The sequence below is a fragment of the Misgurnus anguillicaudatus genome, chromosome 11 (assembly GCF_027580225.2).
Source record: "Misgurnus anguillicaudatus chromosome 11, ASM2758022v2, whole genome shotgun sequence".
In the NCBI taxonomy this organism is placed as follows: domain Eukaryota; kingdom Metazoa; phylum Chordata; class Actinopteri; order Cypriniformes; family Cobitidae; genus Misgurnus; species Misgurnus anguillicaudatus.
In genome coordinates this window covers 7,224,357-7,245,625 of record NC_073347.2, presented here as the reverse complement: position 1 = coordinate 7,245,625, position 21,269 = coordinate 7,224,357, and the positions used below count along the sequence as shown (strand labels likewise).

The 21,269-nt window shown below is 37.2% G+C and overlaps 1 protein-coding gene across 7 annotated transcripts in view; it reads right to left on the bottom strand.

The window, feature by feature from the left end:
- Window positions 1-21,269, bottom strand: part of meis1b (Meis homeobox 1 b) — a 266,383-nt gene that overhangs the window by 56,184 nt on the left and 188,930 nt on the right. Inside the window, exon 1 of one of the 7 annotated variants that reach the window (XM_073872928.1) lies at window positions 11,496-11,599. The exons of 5 other annotated variants lie outside the window; for them this stretch is intronic. In XM_073872928.1, the coding sequence (XP_073729029.1) occupies window positions 11,496-11,522 (27 nt within the window). In that variant the 5' untranslated portion in view covers window positions 11,523-11,599. Of the gene's footprint in view, window positions 1-522; window positions 1,146-11,495; window positions 11,600-21,269 lie in introns of those variants that run through there. One more of the 7 variants, XM_073872929.1, reaches the window with a different exon arrangement.

The following is a 21,269-nucleotide window of genomic DNA, read 5'->3' as shown; positions in this document are numbered from 1 at the left end:
ACGTTTCATTGCAATGGTGCAGAAAGACTATTATCTAGCGAAGACAGAAATACTAAAGGTCAGTTGAATTTGCTGCCTATTGATATATTCTGCACGATGTGTTAAAATACAGTATCTTGGAAGTTGTGAAAGTTTACCTTTTTTAAAAAAAAAAAGTAGCTACGGCTTTGATAAGAGATCAGAAACGTTGCTAAATAAATTTGGTGCGTAAAGTAAAAGTGGTAAAAAGCATAAAACTGCTTCCCGTCTAACTTTTGGATGACGGCATGTCATGACTAATATAAGAGTATTTAATTAAACAAAAATGTTAGTCTCAAAACTCCAAGTCAGACACTACTCAAATAGACATGCATGTCAGCGAGCGATTTGATCAAATATAATATATAAAGGAAAAGAAAGAAACGTTTTGAACTGGCAAGCAAAAGAAAACGTTTGACTGCGAGACTGTCATCGGCCACGTCTCAGTATTTCCAACTGCATTCAACAACATACGGAGTCGCAGAAACTTTTCGGGATACGTACCTCTGCGCCATCGCCCTCCACACTCCCTCGTCTTCCTTGAATTAAAAATAAATCCCCTACGAGGCCAGGGTGAATAAGAAATAAACACGCAAATTCCAAACGTGGGATGTGTTTTCCCCAAAAATCCAAATGCTTCTTTCAAGCGAGCGATGAAGCCAGTCCTTCACCACAAGTTCAGCCAGACGCGTTCAGCGATAGCTCCTCCGCTTTCTTTCCCCTGGACAGCGACAAAGATCGAGCGAAATCTTCTTTTCCACAGCAGTATGAAAATACCCCCTTAAACAAAACTAGCAAATCTCATGGCTTTTTGCCACTCCGGCTGTCAATCAATCAAACGCGAGCTTGTCAAAGTGCTGAATGAATGATGATCCTCTGCGCGCTTCCACTGGTTAGCACCCCTAACGATAATACTACTCAAATGCACAAAAATGAAGCTCTCTCTCGTTTCTTTGATCACTCTCGTCTCCTGAGTTGATTTTTTATGCAATAGCTTCTAAATGAGATCAAGAGGAGGTGGGCTGATAATTCTGGCTTAGTTTTTCTTAAAGGAGCCACGATCGATGCTGCGATCTGCCTTTCCCCGTTTGTGTACAATGAGTGTGTGTTGAACGCGGCTCAGCAACTGAATCTGGACCAGACTGCTGAAACCCGGAAGTAGTGGTGGCCATAACAGGTCGCGTCTTACACAATGGGATGGGCCACATCAAGTTCCTGCCAATGCAGGGGAGTGGGGGGTGAAATTTGTCAGACGCAGGAAAGCGCACATCAGTACCGCGATTCGAGGTACAGTATAACGCAGAGATCACATTACGCTTTTCATATTTTCTGCACGACAGACTGCGTTGAACATTTATACATGACATAAAACATATAAACACAATGTAACTACGCATAATAACAATGCATTCAACTTTACAACCACACGAGGATGGACTAATAATTATCTGAAGGTAGCTGGGAATGTTTAGAATCATGTCAATTTTATCATTGTTTGCGTTATTGTTTAGCTTCATTAATGAGTTCATGAAAACATCAATTACAACAGCCAACAAACTTGGAAACTTCAACCAAGGTGCGTAATTAAGTTTTCCTATACACTTCTGTATTGCGCGCTAGCCTTGCAACGCTAACAACCAACTATGAGATATGTTTCATACGTTTATACCGCTAACATTTCACAGAATCATTCAGCAAAACATCTTTATTTAGGGACAGCATATGCTGCACATCAGCAGTGTTGTGTGCGCTGCGCGCTACGCGCCAAAACACCCCCGTCGTTTGAGAATGGACTCATCCACTTACTGTAGGATCTAAGGAGTTTGGTGCAGTGTCCAATGAAAGCGTACTACATAGAACCGCGCAGTCTATTGGTTAAAAGAATGATCAATCATTAATTTATCACTCGATACGCAGCCATAAATGAAGAAAAGCTGGAATAAAATATTTTAATCTGGAGGAAAATGTTAGAATTGTTTTGTTAAAAACCCTCTTTCTATTCTACTGAAACACACAGAACACACACAAATACAAGGTGTGAACTCTTTAATTATGAAAAACTGTTTATTGAATAATTGTCACCTATATTAAATACACGTTCAAATTTAAGATTTTATTTTACAAGGTGCCAACATAATTTGGCCATTACAGTAACTTACTAACTTACTGTTAATTCCAAGGCGTAAATTAAACTTTTCCCAAGCATTACAGTTACCTAAAGGTCCAATAGTCAGTAAAGTGATGTCCATTGCTTTCCTTTTAGTTCTGACAATTTGGAGAAGTGAATATTGTGTTCTGGTCGATTTCAAGAAACATCTCCCTAATTAAAAGTACCTTTCTACTTTCACAGACATGCTGTTAGCATATAATACATATATAATACACACCCCACATAAACTAAAATTAAAGCTGAATAAGTTGCTTCAAACATACATTGCACAACTGTGGGCAATACAATCGACCCGGGGACAAGGTGTATGAAGTGTGTCTGATGTGCATCTGTCATCGATCAGAAACGATTAATGGAAGGATCAGTGTCTTATCACACAACCCTCGGCTTCCGCGCAAAAGCAGCGGCAGGATCCGTCGCGCACATTTACAGGCATGAAATTACTATCAAATCCCCAAAGCGCTCGGCAAACGAAGGGTGCGCGCTGCACGGGTGTGGGATCTGATTTGGACTTAAACACAAATGAAAGGAGGATGCATGCAACAGATACATAACTAACCCAACTCCTTACATACAGATAAACGTGCATGCATGCGCGAAATGGTAAGTGGGCTATGTTCTTTCTTTGAAAATACTTGCTATACTGTTACAAAAAATGTGTTGATCAAAAACTAATATTACCGACGGAACATAAACGAATAACATTTAAACACGAGTGTATTTTGTAACCAATATATTATGCTATATTTATTTGTGAAGTTAACGCATTGTTTTTAATGATGTTTGTAATCTCAACATTAGTTTTGCGTCTGTCTCAATTATGTGCGAACCAAACGGGATGACTTGAAAGCCGTGCTTACCCAAACGCTTAACTGCTGTCACAGTACCAGAATAGCATTATAAAGTAATTAAGTTCCTTCAATTAGCATCTATAAAAGGACGTTATACAGCACAATGAGGGCATGGACTTTCACTGCTTAGGTTGCCTTTTAGTGAGGGTCAGCAGACTGCAACACGCATCAGTGAGTTAATACCATCATTTCGGATAAATTGAGCTTAGAAAGACATGCCAGCATCTCGACATAAAATGAGAACGTGAGTGAGTCATATTCTTTATAGATGCATTTAAAGATAAAATAGGCATTTGTTTTGCAGCACGTGCATCGTTTGTAGAACTGCGCAGCATGGTTTATATGTTGCAAATGTGTGTCTGTGGTATTATTTTAATTTTCAAAAATTGTTATTAGTAATATAGAGTACACTGTTTAGCCTACAATATGTTAAACTATTTATAGCGGCCTCTAAAATAATTCGTCTCTTAAGGCAAACCGTGTAAACAGAAAATAATTTTAGTTTTACTCAAGTCTCAAATATCCAAATGTATTATTTGGGTGTTTATAAGAATATTAACAATTTTTCAATTCAATATTTGTTATTCATTTGAATCTTTTTTTCTACCAAAATTGCCATTGAAAGAAACAAGCGGCTGTGCTAAAGAAGTCAAACGGAGGTCATCCTTTATATCCCCCCGCAGCAATCTCAAAACAGGGGCCAGTCTGCAGTGAACCCTGCCTTCTCCACCTCTGACAACTGCCTGAAACTTACAAGACTATCGGGAATGGGTAAGACGCACTGGGATAACACAGTACGCTATTAACTTTTCTTGATCTAGCAACTGCGTGGATATAATGCTCTGTTAACATGTTTAAAGTACTTATCAAGTAACTTAATGTTTATATATATATTTAAACATTCGTTTAGCAACTTACGTTTGCATTATCTTAAACTGTGCAGTTGTCTACTGCGTCTTTATTCTGCACTTATATAACATAAAATTAGAGAATTATTAGGATATTTGTTATTACGTTATAAAAAGGTTTAGTTAAAAGGCTAAAATTGATCTTGGAACTATAAACGCATCATGAATTTAAGACAAAGAATATATATATGTATAGTATGACATTGCTAAACTAAACAAGAAACTTTTCTGATAAATTATAAAGATTACGTAAATTAACCACGGATCTAATTGCGGCCGTCAATTTATAATCACAGTTAATCGGAGACTAAAACGACGTCTTAACATAAATATTATGCTAGAGGTAAAGTTACAATAATGTTTTAATTTACTGGATTGTTATTAGTTAAATCGGTAAAAATAAAGCGCTATTTTGACAATGAGTAATTTGTTTTACTACTACTAATTTTTGCACAATATAATCTTAATAAAAAAAAAACAACGTACGTTTGATTTCACTTTGTGATTTTATTTTGTTTGCCTTTATTTTGTTACTTGTTATTATTTTGTTTTATTTTTATTTAATTTGCAAAAAAACATTATTAAGCAAGTAACTCAATGCAGGTCTATTGCATTTAAAATAATGTAAACTACTGAAAAAAAACATATTTTCATATGTGAAGACTTTCAGTGACCTGTATGCTTGATCATGTGCGCCTTCTACTGGATACATACAGAATTTTCCTTCTTTATGTTTTAATGAGAGCCGTAACTACTTTTATAAAATGTACAAAATAGGCGAATTACAGCATCAATGCGGCTTTACTTTAAAATAATTGTTAAAATAACCAATTATGTTACACTGATATTATTATTTAATTATGTCGTGTCGGATACCGTGTATTTACTAATAAATAATTAAAACTACAAGTTTAGTTAGATGTCAATATCGTTAAAATATTAAAATCTAGACATTTTTATTTCTAGAAGTTTTAAATCTAAATAAATAAATAAATCTAAAAAATGCCCGTTGACCTCTTTCAGTTTTGCCTTTTATTTTTCGGCCATAGCGCCTAAATTGATTAAGAATGTTAAGAAAACAAACATTTTATGAAGCATTTTAACAATATTTTAAAAGCATGATAAAACTATAAACTAAATGTAATTTAAATTATTTACTGTTTTATTTGTTAAAACAACTATACTTGTATTTATTATGGTTCATTATTTAATTTTACTTTAAAAAATGCATTTCACACCTTTTTATGCAATTACAAAGGCTTGGCAGTAAAGCATAATGAAGCATAATGAAGCATGTGTCTTGTGTCAATGAGATCAATAAAACTGATGTGAATTCACTGTAAATGTCTGAAAGATTTTATTAAAAAAACTAAAGAAGAAAAATACTGTCCCCAAATCTGTTTCTTTTTTTATTAACATCAGGCTTTACAATTTTCACATTCAAGATTATTCCTGAATTTGTCAGTTTTCAGTGTTGACGCATTTGGGATTGGAAAATACCGTGTCTAAATCTCTAAGAGCAAGGTGTGCTCTCTCCCACCCTTTCTCTTGGTCTATCAGCTATAAGTGCCAAAACATTTGTCACTTGAGTTATTATTTCAGGTGTGCTAATGGGCTCAGAGCCACGAGAGAGGGGGAGAAAGTGAGAGGGAGAGGGGGAGAGTTTGATTACTGTGATTTCATTTGACCGAACCCTGGCCGATTTTGCGGTGTACGGAGCACCGGCTGGCAGCCCAGAGGTGAAAAGAGCAGGCCGCTGCCCTGGATGAGAGCTAGTGATAGGGGTAAAGAGCGAAGAAAAGCGAGCGGCAGAGGGTTTGTGCGCCTGAGCCAATCACAAGGTGCAGGGATGAGTCTCACACCTCAGGAGGAGGCTGTGAATTGATCAGCACCTTTGAGAGACTGGGAGAAGAGGAAGAAATGGAGTGGGGGTGATACGGCGGAGGTTGGAGACAGCAATGGAGCGAAAGAGCGGAGGACGTGTGAAGCCCCATATATTCTTGCAAGGACACGGAGAGCTGGGTCTGGGCTCAGCGTGCCAGCACACCCTAATGAACTCTTAAGAGCTGCCCCGTCCTTACACGCCAAGGGGGTGTCTCAAAATTAGGACCAGCAGACTTCATGTACTACTTCATCACGCCTTCCTTCTCACATTCAGAGATGTTATTTTGCATACTGCACTAATGGGATATACAGTCCCCTAATCCTATCCCAGGTAAAATGTGAGCATGGACTGGTTTGTCTGGTGATATAAAAACGGTCTTCACTTAATTAACCTGTTTATATTTGTTAATATAGTCCTAGGATTAACCAACAAATTTTTTTAAAGAAAATGTTGGGTTTTTGTTCAGCTTTTAAAAACTAGCATACATGCCGCTTTTTGGCTTTAAGCTAACAATTTTAATATTTACTGCTGGATTGATGCATACTGCAGGAGGTACGAACATGACTTTATCTAATCCCAACATCTAGATCACCAAGTCATACAAGTGAAAATATCAATGTAACTTACAACCCCAAATTTAGTTTAATAGTAAAACAATTAAAGCTGCCCTGTGGATCACAAAGAGAAATAAGTAACCTTCAAGTCAACCGCACAATCAATCAAGAAAATATTTTTGGAGTTGCTCATTAGCTCATGAAGCCCTCGAGTCCCCAGGCTGGACCTCATAGCCCTACGATGTAAAGGAGGTTGCTGGGCTTGTGTCCCCAGGGGCCGTGCTTTTGCCCTGGGGTAGGCCACAATCACTAAGGCTCCTGACCCAAACACTCCACACTTTGATTGTAGACGCTCTCCATTAACAATAGACTGAATGGGGTCTGACGCTGTGGGTCTCACGGAGTCCCTAAAGGAAACTTAAACCAGAAAGAAAGAGAGGTGCTTCAAGGCCAAACAGGCCGGCAAGCGTTTGCTTGGCCATCGCTAGCCACGTGTGTGATAATCTCCAATCAGATTTACAACAATTTATCGTATTTAAATAAACAGAATTCAACTTTTGAATGAAAGTATGTGCTACATTTCACAGAAGAGATCTAAATAACGGTAGGAGATTTTTTCAAATGCAAAACAGCTCACGCAAACAGGGTTTACCAGCAAAGGAATTCTCAACCTTTCGTGCCACGGGAAAGTGGGATCGCATCTGTGAACAAATGGTATGGGAATGGGAGTGCAGAGCTGGGCCACAGGGAATGTGGTTTTGCACCAAGGTGCTGGATGAGAGCAAAGTTTACACCACCGTCACATGCAGCACCCCGTTAAATGAGTTAACAGCTCAATAAAAAAAACACACATTAGGTGATAACTACGACACTGCAACACCTTTAAAACATATACAGCAAATAGACAGCTAAGAATTGATGTTATAACAATGTATAATTGCAACATTATCACGTGAAAAAGCATGCATGCAGGTACATTCCCAGAGTTTCTTATTATCCTACACTGTTAGACTTAACTGTAATTTCTACAGTTACTTACCACAAAATGCCCAGTAAAATACCATCATTTTCTTTTACAGTTTATTACTGTAATATGCATTGCATAATGGGTATTAACATTTAATTTACAGTGATTTACTGTTTGTTTTGAATTTGCGGTAGACTGCTGTAAAACAACAGCAGTTGTGCTACTGTAGTTGAATAAAACAGTGTTATAAAAGCATATAAAATGGAAAAATAAAATGTATCTATGAAATAAAATACATTTTATTTGTTATGCTTTTAGCAGTGAAGCAAATTTCAAATTGTGATTTTTTTTCAGCAGTGTAAATAATTTATTGAGAATTGTAGATAGAAACAAGAAAGGGATTATGGATAAATGCTTGACCGTCAGATTTGAAGACGATATAGTATCTTCTTGAAGAAGAAGAATTAAAAACATTTTTTTTGTTTTGTGACTTTTATTAAGTGACTCTGTGGCACTGTGGTAGTTTTACGGACCTATGACACAGGTGACCTGGGTTTAATTTCCCTTCAAGGCAATATTTTTTTTAAAACTAGGTTACAGTAAGGATATTATACTGTAAAATGGAACTGCGGTAAAGGCATCATACTGGCCAGAGAGTTACCACACACTGTAAAAAAATTCAGTTGAAATTACAATGTTATTGCAGCTAGGTTGCTGGTAATTTACCGTAGATTTAAATTTATGTTATTCACTGGCAAGAGTTTGTTCAAAGTTAAATAAATTTTAAATATTAACAAGTCTTTATCTTTACAGAATAAAACTATACAATAACAGCCTCATCCAAAGCATTCTGGGAACCAGAAATGATCATCAACCTTTTTCTGTTTTTTCTTCAGATTTTGTTTCCCAGAATGTTTTGCTTGATGCTGTTTTTTGTTTTGTTTTACTCTGTAAAGACAAGGGCTTGTAAATGTTTAATGTTCATTTAACTTTGAACAAAATGTTGCCAGTTAAAAACATAAATTTAAATCTACGGTAAGTTATCGACAACCCAGCTGCAATTTCTACGGAATTTTTTTACAGTGCATACAATAACAAGTCTAACAGTGTAAATAATGATTTTACGAATTACACTATATATAAATGTATACGATTTTAATTCAAAGGACTGGACTGGATGGTGAAAGCCAGCAAATGTTCAGCACACATGAACTCCTTCCTTCAATATAGTTTAGGATGCATCCCAGAATGCATCTCTAGATGATTGACATAATGTGCGCAAAGCTAAACAGGCAACATCATAAGATTTCTGATTGTTTTGATTTAACATTTTTGGTTAATTCCCATACACCCATTGTGTCATTGCAATTTACAGTAAAGTACTAACGAAGAATGAAAACTTTCGAGTTTAGTTTATATGATTTGACATGGCCTAAAGTAATCTGAAACGAGACTGCTGGACCACTTTCAAGGGGGGTGGGGATGGAAAACAAAACTCCAGTTCAGATGCAGGCCAGCGGTCCACGTACGCCCGAATTTAATTATTGATTTTCTGAGAAAGTGGCATCGGTTACCTTAGCAGTTACCTAAGCCTACCTCTTAAACAGAGTAAAAGGAAGGTCGGGGCATATGAAGGTCATACAGTTTATTAGGGAGCCATTTCGACTTGGAAGTAATCAGGACTAACTGGGATTCCTCTTCTCTTTAATACAGTCTGTGTTGTTACACAAGTTTAAAGGATTAGTCCATTTTCTTTATTCTTTCATATCATATTGAATAATCCTTTAAATATGATATGTTTGATTTTGTGAGTTAAAATGCTGAAAAACACTACTCTGCAAAAGTCTTAGGCCACCACGCCACAATTAGATTTGTTGTTTTTGCAATAATAAGCATATATAATTATTTCTCAGTCTTTTCATTTGAATACAAGCAGATAATACAGTATAAAATGTTATGATAAAGTGTAAAGTATATAGTCTGATCTACTCTTAAACTTGATCAATAACAGGAACCTGTAAGCCCTATTAAACCTAAATGAAATGAAATCCTAACTTTTAACTCTAATTGAATGACATCCGGCTCATCAAAAGAGTTCAAAATGTGTTTAATGCCAAGAGAGGTCACACTTCTACTTGAAGAAGACATTTTGTGCTGAAAATTTTGTGTATATATATTTCCTCTATTTTCTGTTTTTATCTTAAAGGAATAGTCCATTTTCTTAAAAGAAAAATCCAAACAATCTACCCACCACCACGCCATCCAAAATGTTGATGTCTTTCTTTGTTCAGTCCAGAAGAAGTTTTTTGAGGAAAACACTGCAGTATTTTTCTCATTTTAATGGACTTTAATGGACACCAACACTTAACACTTAACTCAACATGTAACAGTTTTTTCAACTGAGTTTCAAAGGATATAACAATCTCAAACGAGGCATAAGGGTCTTATCTAGCGAAACGATTGTCATTTTTGACAAGAAAAATAAAAAATATGCACTTTTAAACCACAACTTTTCGTCTAGGTCCGGTCCAGCGCGACCTAATGTAAATGCGTAGTGATGTAGGGAGGTCACGTGTTACATATATAAAACGCACATTTGCGGACCATTGTAAACAATAAACTGACACAAAGACATTAATTAGTATCATTTGACATACAACAACTCAACACACTTGTAAACACTGGGGCGGAGTTTCGAGTTCGTCCTCTGTTACCTCTTGACGTCATGACGTAGTGCGTGAGGTCACGATGACGCTTTCAGGACCGGAGGCAATCGTTTTGCTAGGTAAGACCCTTATGCCTCGTTTGGCATCGTTTATAGTCCTTTGAAACTCTGTTGAAATAAACTTTTACGTGTTGAGTTAAGTGTTAAGTATTGGTGTCCATTAAATTCCATTAAAATGAGAAAAATCCTGCAATGTTTTTTTCAAAAAACATAATTTCTTCTGGACTGAACAAAGAAAGACATCAACATTTTGGATGACATGGTGGCGAGTAAATTATCTGGATTTTTCTTTTAAGAAAATGGACTATTCATTTAAAGAAAGCAAAAAATAAAATGTCATTAAAATTTGGCTTAAACAACAAAGCTGTTGGTGGCCGAAGATTTCTATGTCCAGTCACCACAGATAAGCATTTGTTTTCAACATTTGCTGTATTCTGACAACATAACAGCACTGACTCAACCAACGATCACTATTAAAGGAGCGTTTTGGAAACTTGTTGGAAAACCATCATTATTTTTACCCGGCAAATACACGCTTCACCTTGAAATGACTGAATCTGGCTTAGTGCCACATCTATTATATGAAAAAAATTCAATTTAGACCGCACAACGCTCAGATGTTAACTCAAGCAAAGACCTAAGATGTTCTCTCATCACCAGAAAATACATTCTTCAATTTTCCTCTCCTTTCATCTTAACACCTGGCCGGGAGAATTACACCGCGCCGGCGTCCTTGCGCCTCACTAATTGAACTGTAAAGCCGTGTGCAGATCCATTCATTTCCCCCTACGGCTCCCAGAGCTTGATTTATCTCCAGTGATGGTAGTGTGCATCAGCTAAAAGCAATCCTGTAAATCACGGGCCTCTCCCGCACCACTTTCATCACTTCATTAATTTAAGATATCATTACGGCCACTGGTGACATAACTCTGAACAATGGTACACGCTTAAGATATTAATCTGCACCGTGCAACAAAGAGCCTCTCTGTCTCTGACTGATTTAGCCGCTGCTTATTTTACGCCGCTGATTTACATTGGGATGGTAAGAGGCGCTGATTTGGGGTCTGTCACTGAGAGATAACAAGCTGTCAAAGTTTTACGCCCCTGAATCGTGATTGCGTTGTTTTACAAGAACGATTGTGTATGCATATCCTAAGTGGCTTTGTTGACACATCTATGATATTTATTTCATTCAAAGTTATAGTCACCGAAATATAAGCACTAGAAATACAATTTTAGTGTGAATGACAAATATTAAGCTTGTCAGGTTTTTATTTTGTCATGAATGTACGGTACGTATGTTTTATAAAATATTATCTTACAAAAGTAGAGTTTTACTGGCAGCAGATTTGTTTTTGTAAAATAAAAAAGTCATTAGCAATGGTTGATTTTATAATGCAGTAAAATCAAATATAACCTCCATTATGTTCAACAGTTTCCCCATAACTGCCCGATTCACTACGACAAGAGTTGCCGTTGATCTTGACCATCGTAGACAGTGTTCATAAACACACCCCGGCAATCTCTCAAAGTTCCAGCCTGTGACAACAAAAATACACATTTGAAGTCATTTTGAAATTTGGGGCTCCTACCAAAATAGCGAGGAGAGTTGAAAATCACGGGCCGGAGCATAAACATTTTAGAGACTGACCCCTGACCCTTCGGTGTTGGCGTAGTGCCTGGCGCGGGTGGGGGCTCTGGAGCCGCAGTGAGAACCGTTTCTGTCTCCATGGGCAGGATCATAGTTCCCAGACCATCATCCCTGCAACTTGAGATCCCTTGATAAAGACTCATACCTGCATTTACGGCACAGTAAAACTACACTCGTGTTGTTCTGTTGCTTTACAGCACCATAATTACACTTAAACAACACATGGTTTACATTTGGTTCTCCGATGACGACAAGAGCAGAAAGACGGAGACTAGCCTTTATCATCTGGAATGGGTGCGCGTCTATGGATATGCGAGCACGCATGTTTGCGTGAAAACATCTGTGCATGCAAATGTTTGATAAGACCAGGAAAAAATGTGTAGCATTTTAAAATATAAAACTGTACTGCAGCTGTAGTGTATATGCACAATAATTGAAATATACACACATTTCTTATATTTTGATTCATTTATTTTTTATTCCAAATCATAGTTGGCCCCAGTTTATTTGTGAATATCGACTGACTTCAGTTGTTCATAAATTAAGCAAAGAAAATCAAAGTACACTGTAAAAAGTGAAAAGTGGCATCGACTTAAAAAATTACTTAAATTGGTAACACCTAAAAAGTTAAGTTGTTTCAACTTACATATTTAAGTGAAAAACACTTTAAATGAAATAACTTAAATTTTTTAGGTGAAACCAACTGAATACATTTTTTATGTTATAGTTTTAATTTTCTCAACAGCTTTTAACTTAAATGGTTAAATATACATCAAAATATTATATGCCGTTTTAGTCTTGCACTGTAAAAAATACTTTGCTGCCTTAAAATATTTTGTTGAATCAACTCAGATTTACAAGTAATTTCAATTTACTATTTTTTATCTTGACTAGAGATGAGTTGTTATAACTTGAAAAAAAGTCAACTTCATTTTATAAGTTGTACCAACTCATCTCTTGTCAACATAAATAATTGTAAGTTGACATGACTTGTAAATTTGAGTTGATTTAACAAAAAATTTTAAGGCAGCAATTTTTTTTTACTGTGTGGGTGTATATGTTTAGTTTGAATAAACTTAAGATTGTGTTTTGTACATTTTTATCAAACAAACTTGATTGTCGACATTTGCTTACTTAACTGTGGTGTCCTTTTATTTATATGTTTACATACTGGATTGTGATCAAGCATTTCTAGAATTTAATGGAAGCATACAAATGTGTTGTTTCATCTTAAAAAAGTAAGTTTCCAGTTTGCCTTAAAAAATTTAGTTAAAAAATATTAGTTGACAATATTTTTACAGTTTTTGAGTCAAAATATTAAGGCAACCAGGTTACTTACTTTTTTAAGTTGAACCAACGAACCAACTTTTTTACTGTGTATGATTGACTGTGATGAAAGATGCAATGCAAATACCTGTAGTCCTAAAATAGGCTTAAGTTTCTGTATGCAAATATGTAAATATACAGGTATATAAATAAATAAATGTAATAACCAAATTATTATACACTGTAAAAAGTTTAATCAACTTGAAAAAAATACTTCAATTGGAAAAAACTAAAAAAGTCAAACTTAAAACTTAGTTTTAGTGAAAATTTTAAGTTGAAACCTTTATTGTTTAGGTGTTTCCAATGTAAGTATTTAAATTTTTTTGTTGATCCAACTTTTCACAGTGAAAGTAGTTTATTTCCTTTAACTTTGGGATAAAATATGAGCCAGACCAGCCTGATCTCACAAGAATTCATACTTATTATACGAGTTGGCTAAGTTGTATGAATTCATACAAATGTATTTATACAAAACGTACGATTATAAGAAAATACGCACAAACTGCAACAGCCACGAGATTGTGTCGGCTAGACATGTTCTTGACAGACTTAAGGAAATTTCATTTCAATAAATAAAGACATTTTTAAACTGTGGCACTCAAACATTTACTAAAACAATTAAACAAAATGCACAATGTATTAAAATGCATCAGCAGGAATAGTAGGGGTCGAAATGCCTTTCCATCCTACCAGGCAAGATAGTATCTGCATGGATCACTTCTTGACCATTTATTTCCTGGCTACCTCAACATGTTTACAAAAGTTTTGGCTGAGTTTAATTGCGCCACATCTTCTCAAGTAGTGTAAATATCTGCCAAAAGCAGTCCAGCTCACCAGAGCCGAGACCGCTCTCTCCACTGGCTAACAAGCCCCAGAAAGACACTTTATAAACACTTCCCTCCAGTGCTCTTGAGATTCAAATGGTTTCAACTATTTCAGCAATGCACTCTTAACGGTTTCAACCAGCAGACAACTGTGCTTTAAAACCCTGGCCAAAAATCCACGGCAGGAGACGTCAGAGGTCGCTGCATCTTCACAACCACGCATGCTGCAAAACAACCCTGGCATATTTCATTATCAGAGCGAGACTTTATTCCTACGAGAGTCATACGACACACAGGAGTGGGGGGTGAAGAGGCAAGAGAAGGGGCAGAATCATTAATGGCACTCCATTAAAGTTTTTGGAAGGATTGAGCCTCAAGATCTGAGCTCGCTTAAGAGAGGAGAGGTGCACTCTGGGATGCTCTTGACTAAAAGTTAACCCGTGTCTATTTGCTCCATACAAAGGCCATTTTAGGGAAAGCTGGACTCTGACTCCACGACTTCAGATTAGGTGGAGTGATAGGATTAGTCCTTAATGACTCGGACTTTGAAGACAGAGAGAGCCTCAGCAAAGAGGCTTAGATATGGAAGAATTAACAGCGCCCCAGCAGTGCCCTTGCCCCTCTCTCTCTCTCTCTCTCTCTCTCTCTCTCTCTCTCTCTCTCATCTTTTCTCTGTTTTTGCTTCTCTGTTTGCGCTGCAGTGCAGGTAGAGGTCACAGAGGGCACAGGGTGACTGCACAAAGCACTGGTCTGTTTTAAAGCAGTTGTGAGCGTGTCCACTAAATACTACGCACTAAAACTCCAGAAACATTTACAGATGGGCCTGCACCAATAAATGCAAGCAGCCGGACTCCATTACGTGTCTAAAACGTCCAAACTGGTGCTATACTTGATACTCTGCTGGCATCAGTACTCACACAACCCTGATAAAATTTTGCAGTCTTTCACAAATTGTGATACATCCTTATCTTGTTTGTTCATGAAATTAGGCTATTAAGATTAAGCTTTCAGGTCACCAATACTGGTGCTTTAATAAACATCTTTGTGTTTATTTCCAACAAGTCTTATGGGAATTCATACGTATTTCATAAGGTGGCTAAAGCTAGAAGTATAGTTCAGTTTTTACGCATACACGAGGGTCCACAAACAGTGCATCTGACGCGAATTTCGTCATCAGAATAGTACGTGCACAGTGTAAGCACCCCACTGGACTTTTGTAAATGTGCTTACTCAGAGCTGGCGCCAGACCATAACTAACAGGGGGGGCACGCGACTTCCGACGGGGGGCACGCAATCAGCAACAATAACTTGCAAAAACAAGGCATAAAAACAACAAATAGTGCAAGCGAACACTTATACAACTGGTATAAACTGTCAGCTCATCTCTCGTATACAGTGAAGATCACAAACTAATATTAATATAATCACGTTGCAACAAAAACAGATTGACAATTATATGCTGTTAAAGTTCTATAACCACTTTTAAAGTTTCCGTAAATTAAAACAATGCATAACTTCCCTTTAAAAAAAAAGCTGAAAGCGGCATGTGCGAACACTAAACTTCCTTAAAACATTGTCCTGTAGATTTGAAAATCCGCCTCGACCTTGTTGGCTCTAATCTCCGAGTTTGCGCCAACCGGTGTGTTTGCATGAAGTCAGATGGAGCAGGCGGTGCTGATTCGTTTAAAATTTTCTGATATCCATCATATTTTACACGATCCATAAAACGGTGCAAAAAAACACGCTGCCAGCACCAAGTCACATCAACATGCCAAAGACCCAATGATGCATGAGACGCCGCAATGCAACCAACCAGAACCGGTCCATTTTAATCAATAAAAGCACATATCAAATATATTTTCCTCATTTTACTACATTAGAAATCATGAAACATTCAATGTTTAATTTATTTTAATTATTCTTTATATATAAAAAAAAGCTGTGTAGGGACTCAACAACCTCATTGGGGGGGGGGCATGGCCCGCGAATGCCTCCCCCTGACGCCGGCCCTGTGCCTACTTATTACGCGTAGGTTACGTGTACAGGAGAATGTAATATGCAGTCCAGGATATGCATGTGCATGGGTTGAATGTCTGTGTACACATACGAATCAAATAAACTACATTGTAAAAGTATAAAGTTGGATCAACTTAAAAAATTTAAAAAAGTTAAATTTTAAGTTGATCCAACTTTTCACTTTTTACAGTGTATGCTTTGCAAGGCTGTGCTTTCGACCGTGGGCGTACGTACACGAAAAAACATATTATATTTTAATTCGTATTAAAGGCGGGGTGCATGATTTTTGAAAAACACTTCGGGCCGACTACCAAAACACACTTGTTGCCAATCAGCAGTAAGGGGCGTGTCTACTAACCAACATCGTTGCCTGGGTTGCGTATGTGTGGGGAGGTTCTATCAAACGAAGGTCCAGAGTCTATGGGGGTCGGGGCGTGTTTGTTTGGGGGCTTTCAAATGTCAGCATTTGCTTTCAGAGATCATGCACCCCGCCTTTAATTCATATAACCACACATAAGTCTGTTTTATATAATTTGCTTTCGCCCACGTAACGTTGGGGTTAGGGGCAGGGTTTTATTATTGTTCAATAATTGTATGTTTTTGTACGATTTACTTCGTACTAACTTATACGAATTAGCCAACTCGTAAAATACGTAGGAATTCCCATGAGATCAGGCTGTTTTCAGTAACAGTAAGCAGTGTGTAGTGTAAATGCAGATATCAGATACGAGTCGCATTTAAAAGATGGTGTACGTGGGTCGTCCAAAAAATCGGATACAGGCAACAAATCAGAATTGGGCACCAAGATTTGCAGTGTAAATCCAGCCTTAATGATTTGTGTTACCCATAACTTCATTTTAATTTTGTTTCAATCTTTTTTCCAGCAGATTTTCCAACTAAATCTACGCAGAAAGTGTAAAAAACCCAGCAGAAAGCAGATTCGGTCTGGGCTTGGAAATAAGTCATGAGTGATTTGTCCAAAACAAGGTGTGAGCGTAGCTCATGCCAGCGTACCACATCATTTACCACTTTATTTCATTTCATCTGACTATAGCCAAGATTAGTTATTGATCACTGAGCTTTTAAATTATTCTAAAGCAAAAGTCTAACAGCGCAGTCATTATGGATCGCCTATTGACAGAGCTCGGTATTTCATTCCAGTTTCCTGGCCATGAAGCCATCGTGCACAAATGCTCTCATAATAAGATTGAGGATTGTTTTATGACTTCTCCATACTCTCATTAACCTTTCTGCTGAGGAAAGTAAATAATAAATGCAGCATATTTACAAGCTTTTGTATTGTATGATTTGTGACATCAATGTTCTCATGATGTGTTTTATTGTTTGTGAACTTTTAAGAGAACTGATCCCGTGGTCATTTTCAGGGGTGTTCTTGCATAACTGCAAGCCAGAAACTATAGAGGAAACACCAATAACATTTTTAAGCCAGGAGCAGCAAGCATGCTTATCAGATTGGCTTTGCCTGCTTAAGAGGGCAAAAGGCAGCAGGGCTGGGTCAACACCGGGGGCTTTGGTACCCACAGTGCCAGAAAGACTCGGGTTAGTTTATCCAACATGATCTCATGAGAATACGTGTGCATTTTTATGTAAAGTGTGGTTGTAATACACATACATTTACTTATGTTTTCATACACACTGAAACGTATAATATTGACGTGTTGACAGGACTAGGCTAATACACGTTGATTATTTGCAACAATAACTACACCAAAACACAACATAAATTCACAAAAGATTTGTATTTTATTAATTCGCTGTAATCCACATCATTAAAATGTATACAATTGCAAGGAACAGATCCTAATTCAGCCCTTTATCCAGCGACAGTGGCAGCCGGTGACTTTTTTTCGAGGGCGCACGATGCGAAGCTCGTCACAACATGTATTTAGCCCATCATATGTGTGGCTTGTCATTTCAAAATGTATGTTCGCCGTGTCATGTAAACTTGCATGACATGTGATGTCAAAATACGAGCCAGCTGCAGAGGCGTCTAAAGGGTTTATGATAAAAGACACACTAGTGTTTGCCAGATACTCGAATAATCTCATGCGTAATCAGAGTTTACTGTTAAGGGAGTGTCTTGCGTGTATTTTGTGAACACGAATGTCACGTTTAGCATAAATCCTTTCGACGCTAGTGCAGTAGGCCATATTTTGACAAGAGACATTATGCACATGGTTATTATGACGCAACAAACACATATTTTGAAATGACGAGCAACACGCATGAACAAATATTTTGAATTTGCGCCCCTCGGAAGAGAAGTAACCAGCTGCCACTGTCCAGCGATCTTGATCCCAGTTTTTATTAGTGACCGTAAACGTCAAATTTTGCGTTCTTTATTAATTTGAATTTAAATATTGAGCCTTAAGAAGCTTTACAACACATTGCGTTACAGCACTGATATCAAACGCTCATTGGCTCATGCGTGATACTTCACAGATTTACATAATTGTCGTTTTTTTTAGTTGATGTACTTTAGAAATTTGAAATGCGCGCCTTGACAGAAAGAAGCTGGATTAACGTTCTGGTGGATTAATAACTTTAATATTTCTTTGTACTTCATAAACTCCAGAGAGGACCACGACTGCAGCACATCGTCATTTTAACTACTTTTTTCTCCTAGGGGGTTTTTCAACCCGGGGAGGCAGCCTTCTTGGGCTTAACTTAGCACCCTCTTCTATACGTTACATTCGTAATACGCTCGCTTATAATGTTGATTCATAGCCGCAGCAAATTTAGCTGCTTATGCTATCGTGTATTGTGTTGTGCTATCTGACGATTTTGTGTGCTTTTCACTGCTTCTATAAAGCTGCTTTGAAACAATTACCAATTGTGAAAAGCGATATATAAATAAAATTGAAAAAATTGAACTTTTGAAAAAGCATACATTATTATCATTTATTGTGAAACTGCTTTTTATTTCTAACAGTACATGATTTTAATAAACTGTTTTGTGTAGGACTGTATTAGCGGCATAAAATATCTTTTAATGCTATATTGTTATTATTGTTACTAAAATTCACCAACACATTTCTGTCCATTACATTGCATAATATAAAAATAAAACATTATATATTTTTAAAACATTTGTATAAAAAGGGTTTGGGGTAGGGTTAGGGTGGTAACATTATCAATAAAATGGTTAAAGGGAAAATATACAGCAATCTTTATGGTATGAAAGACTTGTAAATGTTTTAATTTTGGTAGCTGTAAAAACGTAATAATGCTACGATGAAATGTTGCAAATATGTCTACATTGTACGCTTCAGCATGTATTTAAACATACAAAATGTTTTTTAAAGTTATCTAGTAATACTACGCATTAACAGTGAGACCAGGCTGGTTTATCAAAGTGTAAAATGTTTAAACCAGCAGGGTAACACAATCCTTCCTGCTCAGCGTATAAATCACCATATATTCTTATTTACAGGGTTGCAGCTAAGCTCTTGTTATGAGTAAATACATCCCCTGGCAGTGATTGTATCAGGGTTCATGGGAGAAGTAGAGCAGAGGAGAAAGAGAGAGAGCGCGCGCGCCCGTGTGTGTGTGTGTGTGTGCATGAAGCAAACCACTCAGAGGAACTAAACAAAGATCAGGGTGAATAAAGCACTTGCATACAATACCTCAAAAGGATTTAACTAAATAGTTGGAGGCCTGTTCATTTTTGTTAAGAAGAGGAGAGCAAATTTATTTTAAAGCTTTTTTGCTAACTCAGATAATGGGATTTTAGGAAACTGTTAACATCTAACAAACCTAACTTCACCACTGAGAAAATGTATAATGCACTTTATAATGAAACATAGCTCTAAACCGTTGACCAAATTACAAGTTTTAATCTCTACGATTGTTAGTTGTTGTTTTCAATTGCATCTTTCTGACATATGAACAGAGCTATTTTTTAAACCTTAAAAGTGTTGAGAGGAAAACTTGGCCTTAATTCCATCTCACGCTGAACACTTTGCATTTTAACTCCAGTAGGCTCAGTTGGCTGAAGTCCTTTCGCCCGTAAATTGGATATTAGAGGGCGATATAAAAGAGGCTATGTGTGCTCTCCTAGCAGGGAATTATTGCATCCAATATCCCATCCGCCCGTGCAGATCCTCATCTAATAAAGGCACAACTATATTGGTCTTCAACTTTATGAAGCTCCATAGTAACACGCATACAATGGGATTTGCCGAGGTCTCTCAAGCAGGGTTAAGGACAATGCAGATATCATTGCATTCCCCTGCTCTTTAAAACCCTCTGCTCCAATCTACATTCAGGCATCCAAACAGTCGAGTGGATACGCATCTACAGTATGGTTGACTGTTTTATCGTCTTTTGCATTGGAAGGGCTTTAGTCTTATACCCTAGGCTTTCTGTCCTGGACCCTAACCCCAGCCCCCACCGTCGGTAATCCTAAAAAAGGCCAACAGCATCAGAGAGTGTGAAATTAAATACATTACAGCATTAGGGATTAAAGTGTTTTATGGGCAGTTGCTCATCCACATCAGACTTTAGCTTTTTAAAGCCTAACATTTGATCTGGGTTAGGAACCAATGGCTGAGAAAGGACTTCCACCATTTTTAGGGCCCACAACTAGGGAGAGAGAGAGAGAGAGAGAGAGAGTCAATCTGTGTAAAAGAAAAGCAGTGCACACTCTTGGAAGGAGAGCATTTACGGCTGATCCTGTTGCTGGTGGAAAAAAGGGAAACTGACGAAATGGACGCCGACTTTGCTTAAGCTGTGCCGCTTTTCATAAGTGTGTGTGTAACTGAAGGGTTCCTTTGATGCTTCTGAAGGGTGATGGAAAAAGATACTTTAAAATAAAAGATAGCCCAAAACTCATTTGAGAGTAAAAAAATGAAATTCGAGGAATAATTAATGTTAAAGTATAGCTCAGTGCTATCTGAGCATTATGATAGCAGCACTAAAGGTCATGGGTTGAAACCTAGGGAACACATACGGATAAAAAAATCCTTATAAAGCTTTGTAGAAGCTTCGGACACGTGTAAATGTCCTTCGAAACTTTTATATTTATATATTTATTCTCTACAATGATCATACATAATGACCAGGGGCTGACAAAAAGCACCATCAAAATAAATGTAACTCATAGATATGTGCTCTTTGTCATACCAGTACCTTTGTGAGAAAATTTGAATTTTACAAATACATTTTCTCTCTGCCATAAACTGCATATCTTCCCAAAAGCTCACCAAAAACCCATAGAGGCTGACATAACCAGATGCGAAACGCGGTGCCGGAAAATTAGGTTTGGGAGCTACAGGAACAACAAACAAGCTTTGTTGATGACTCGATATGTTGATTTTTTAGCTCAAAACCTTTATCTCAATTGACACAAACA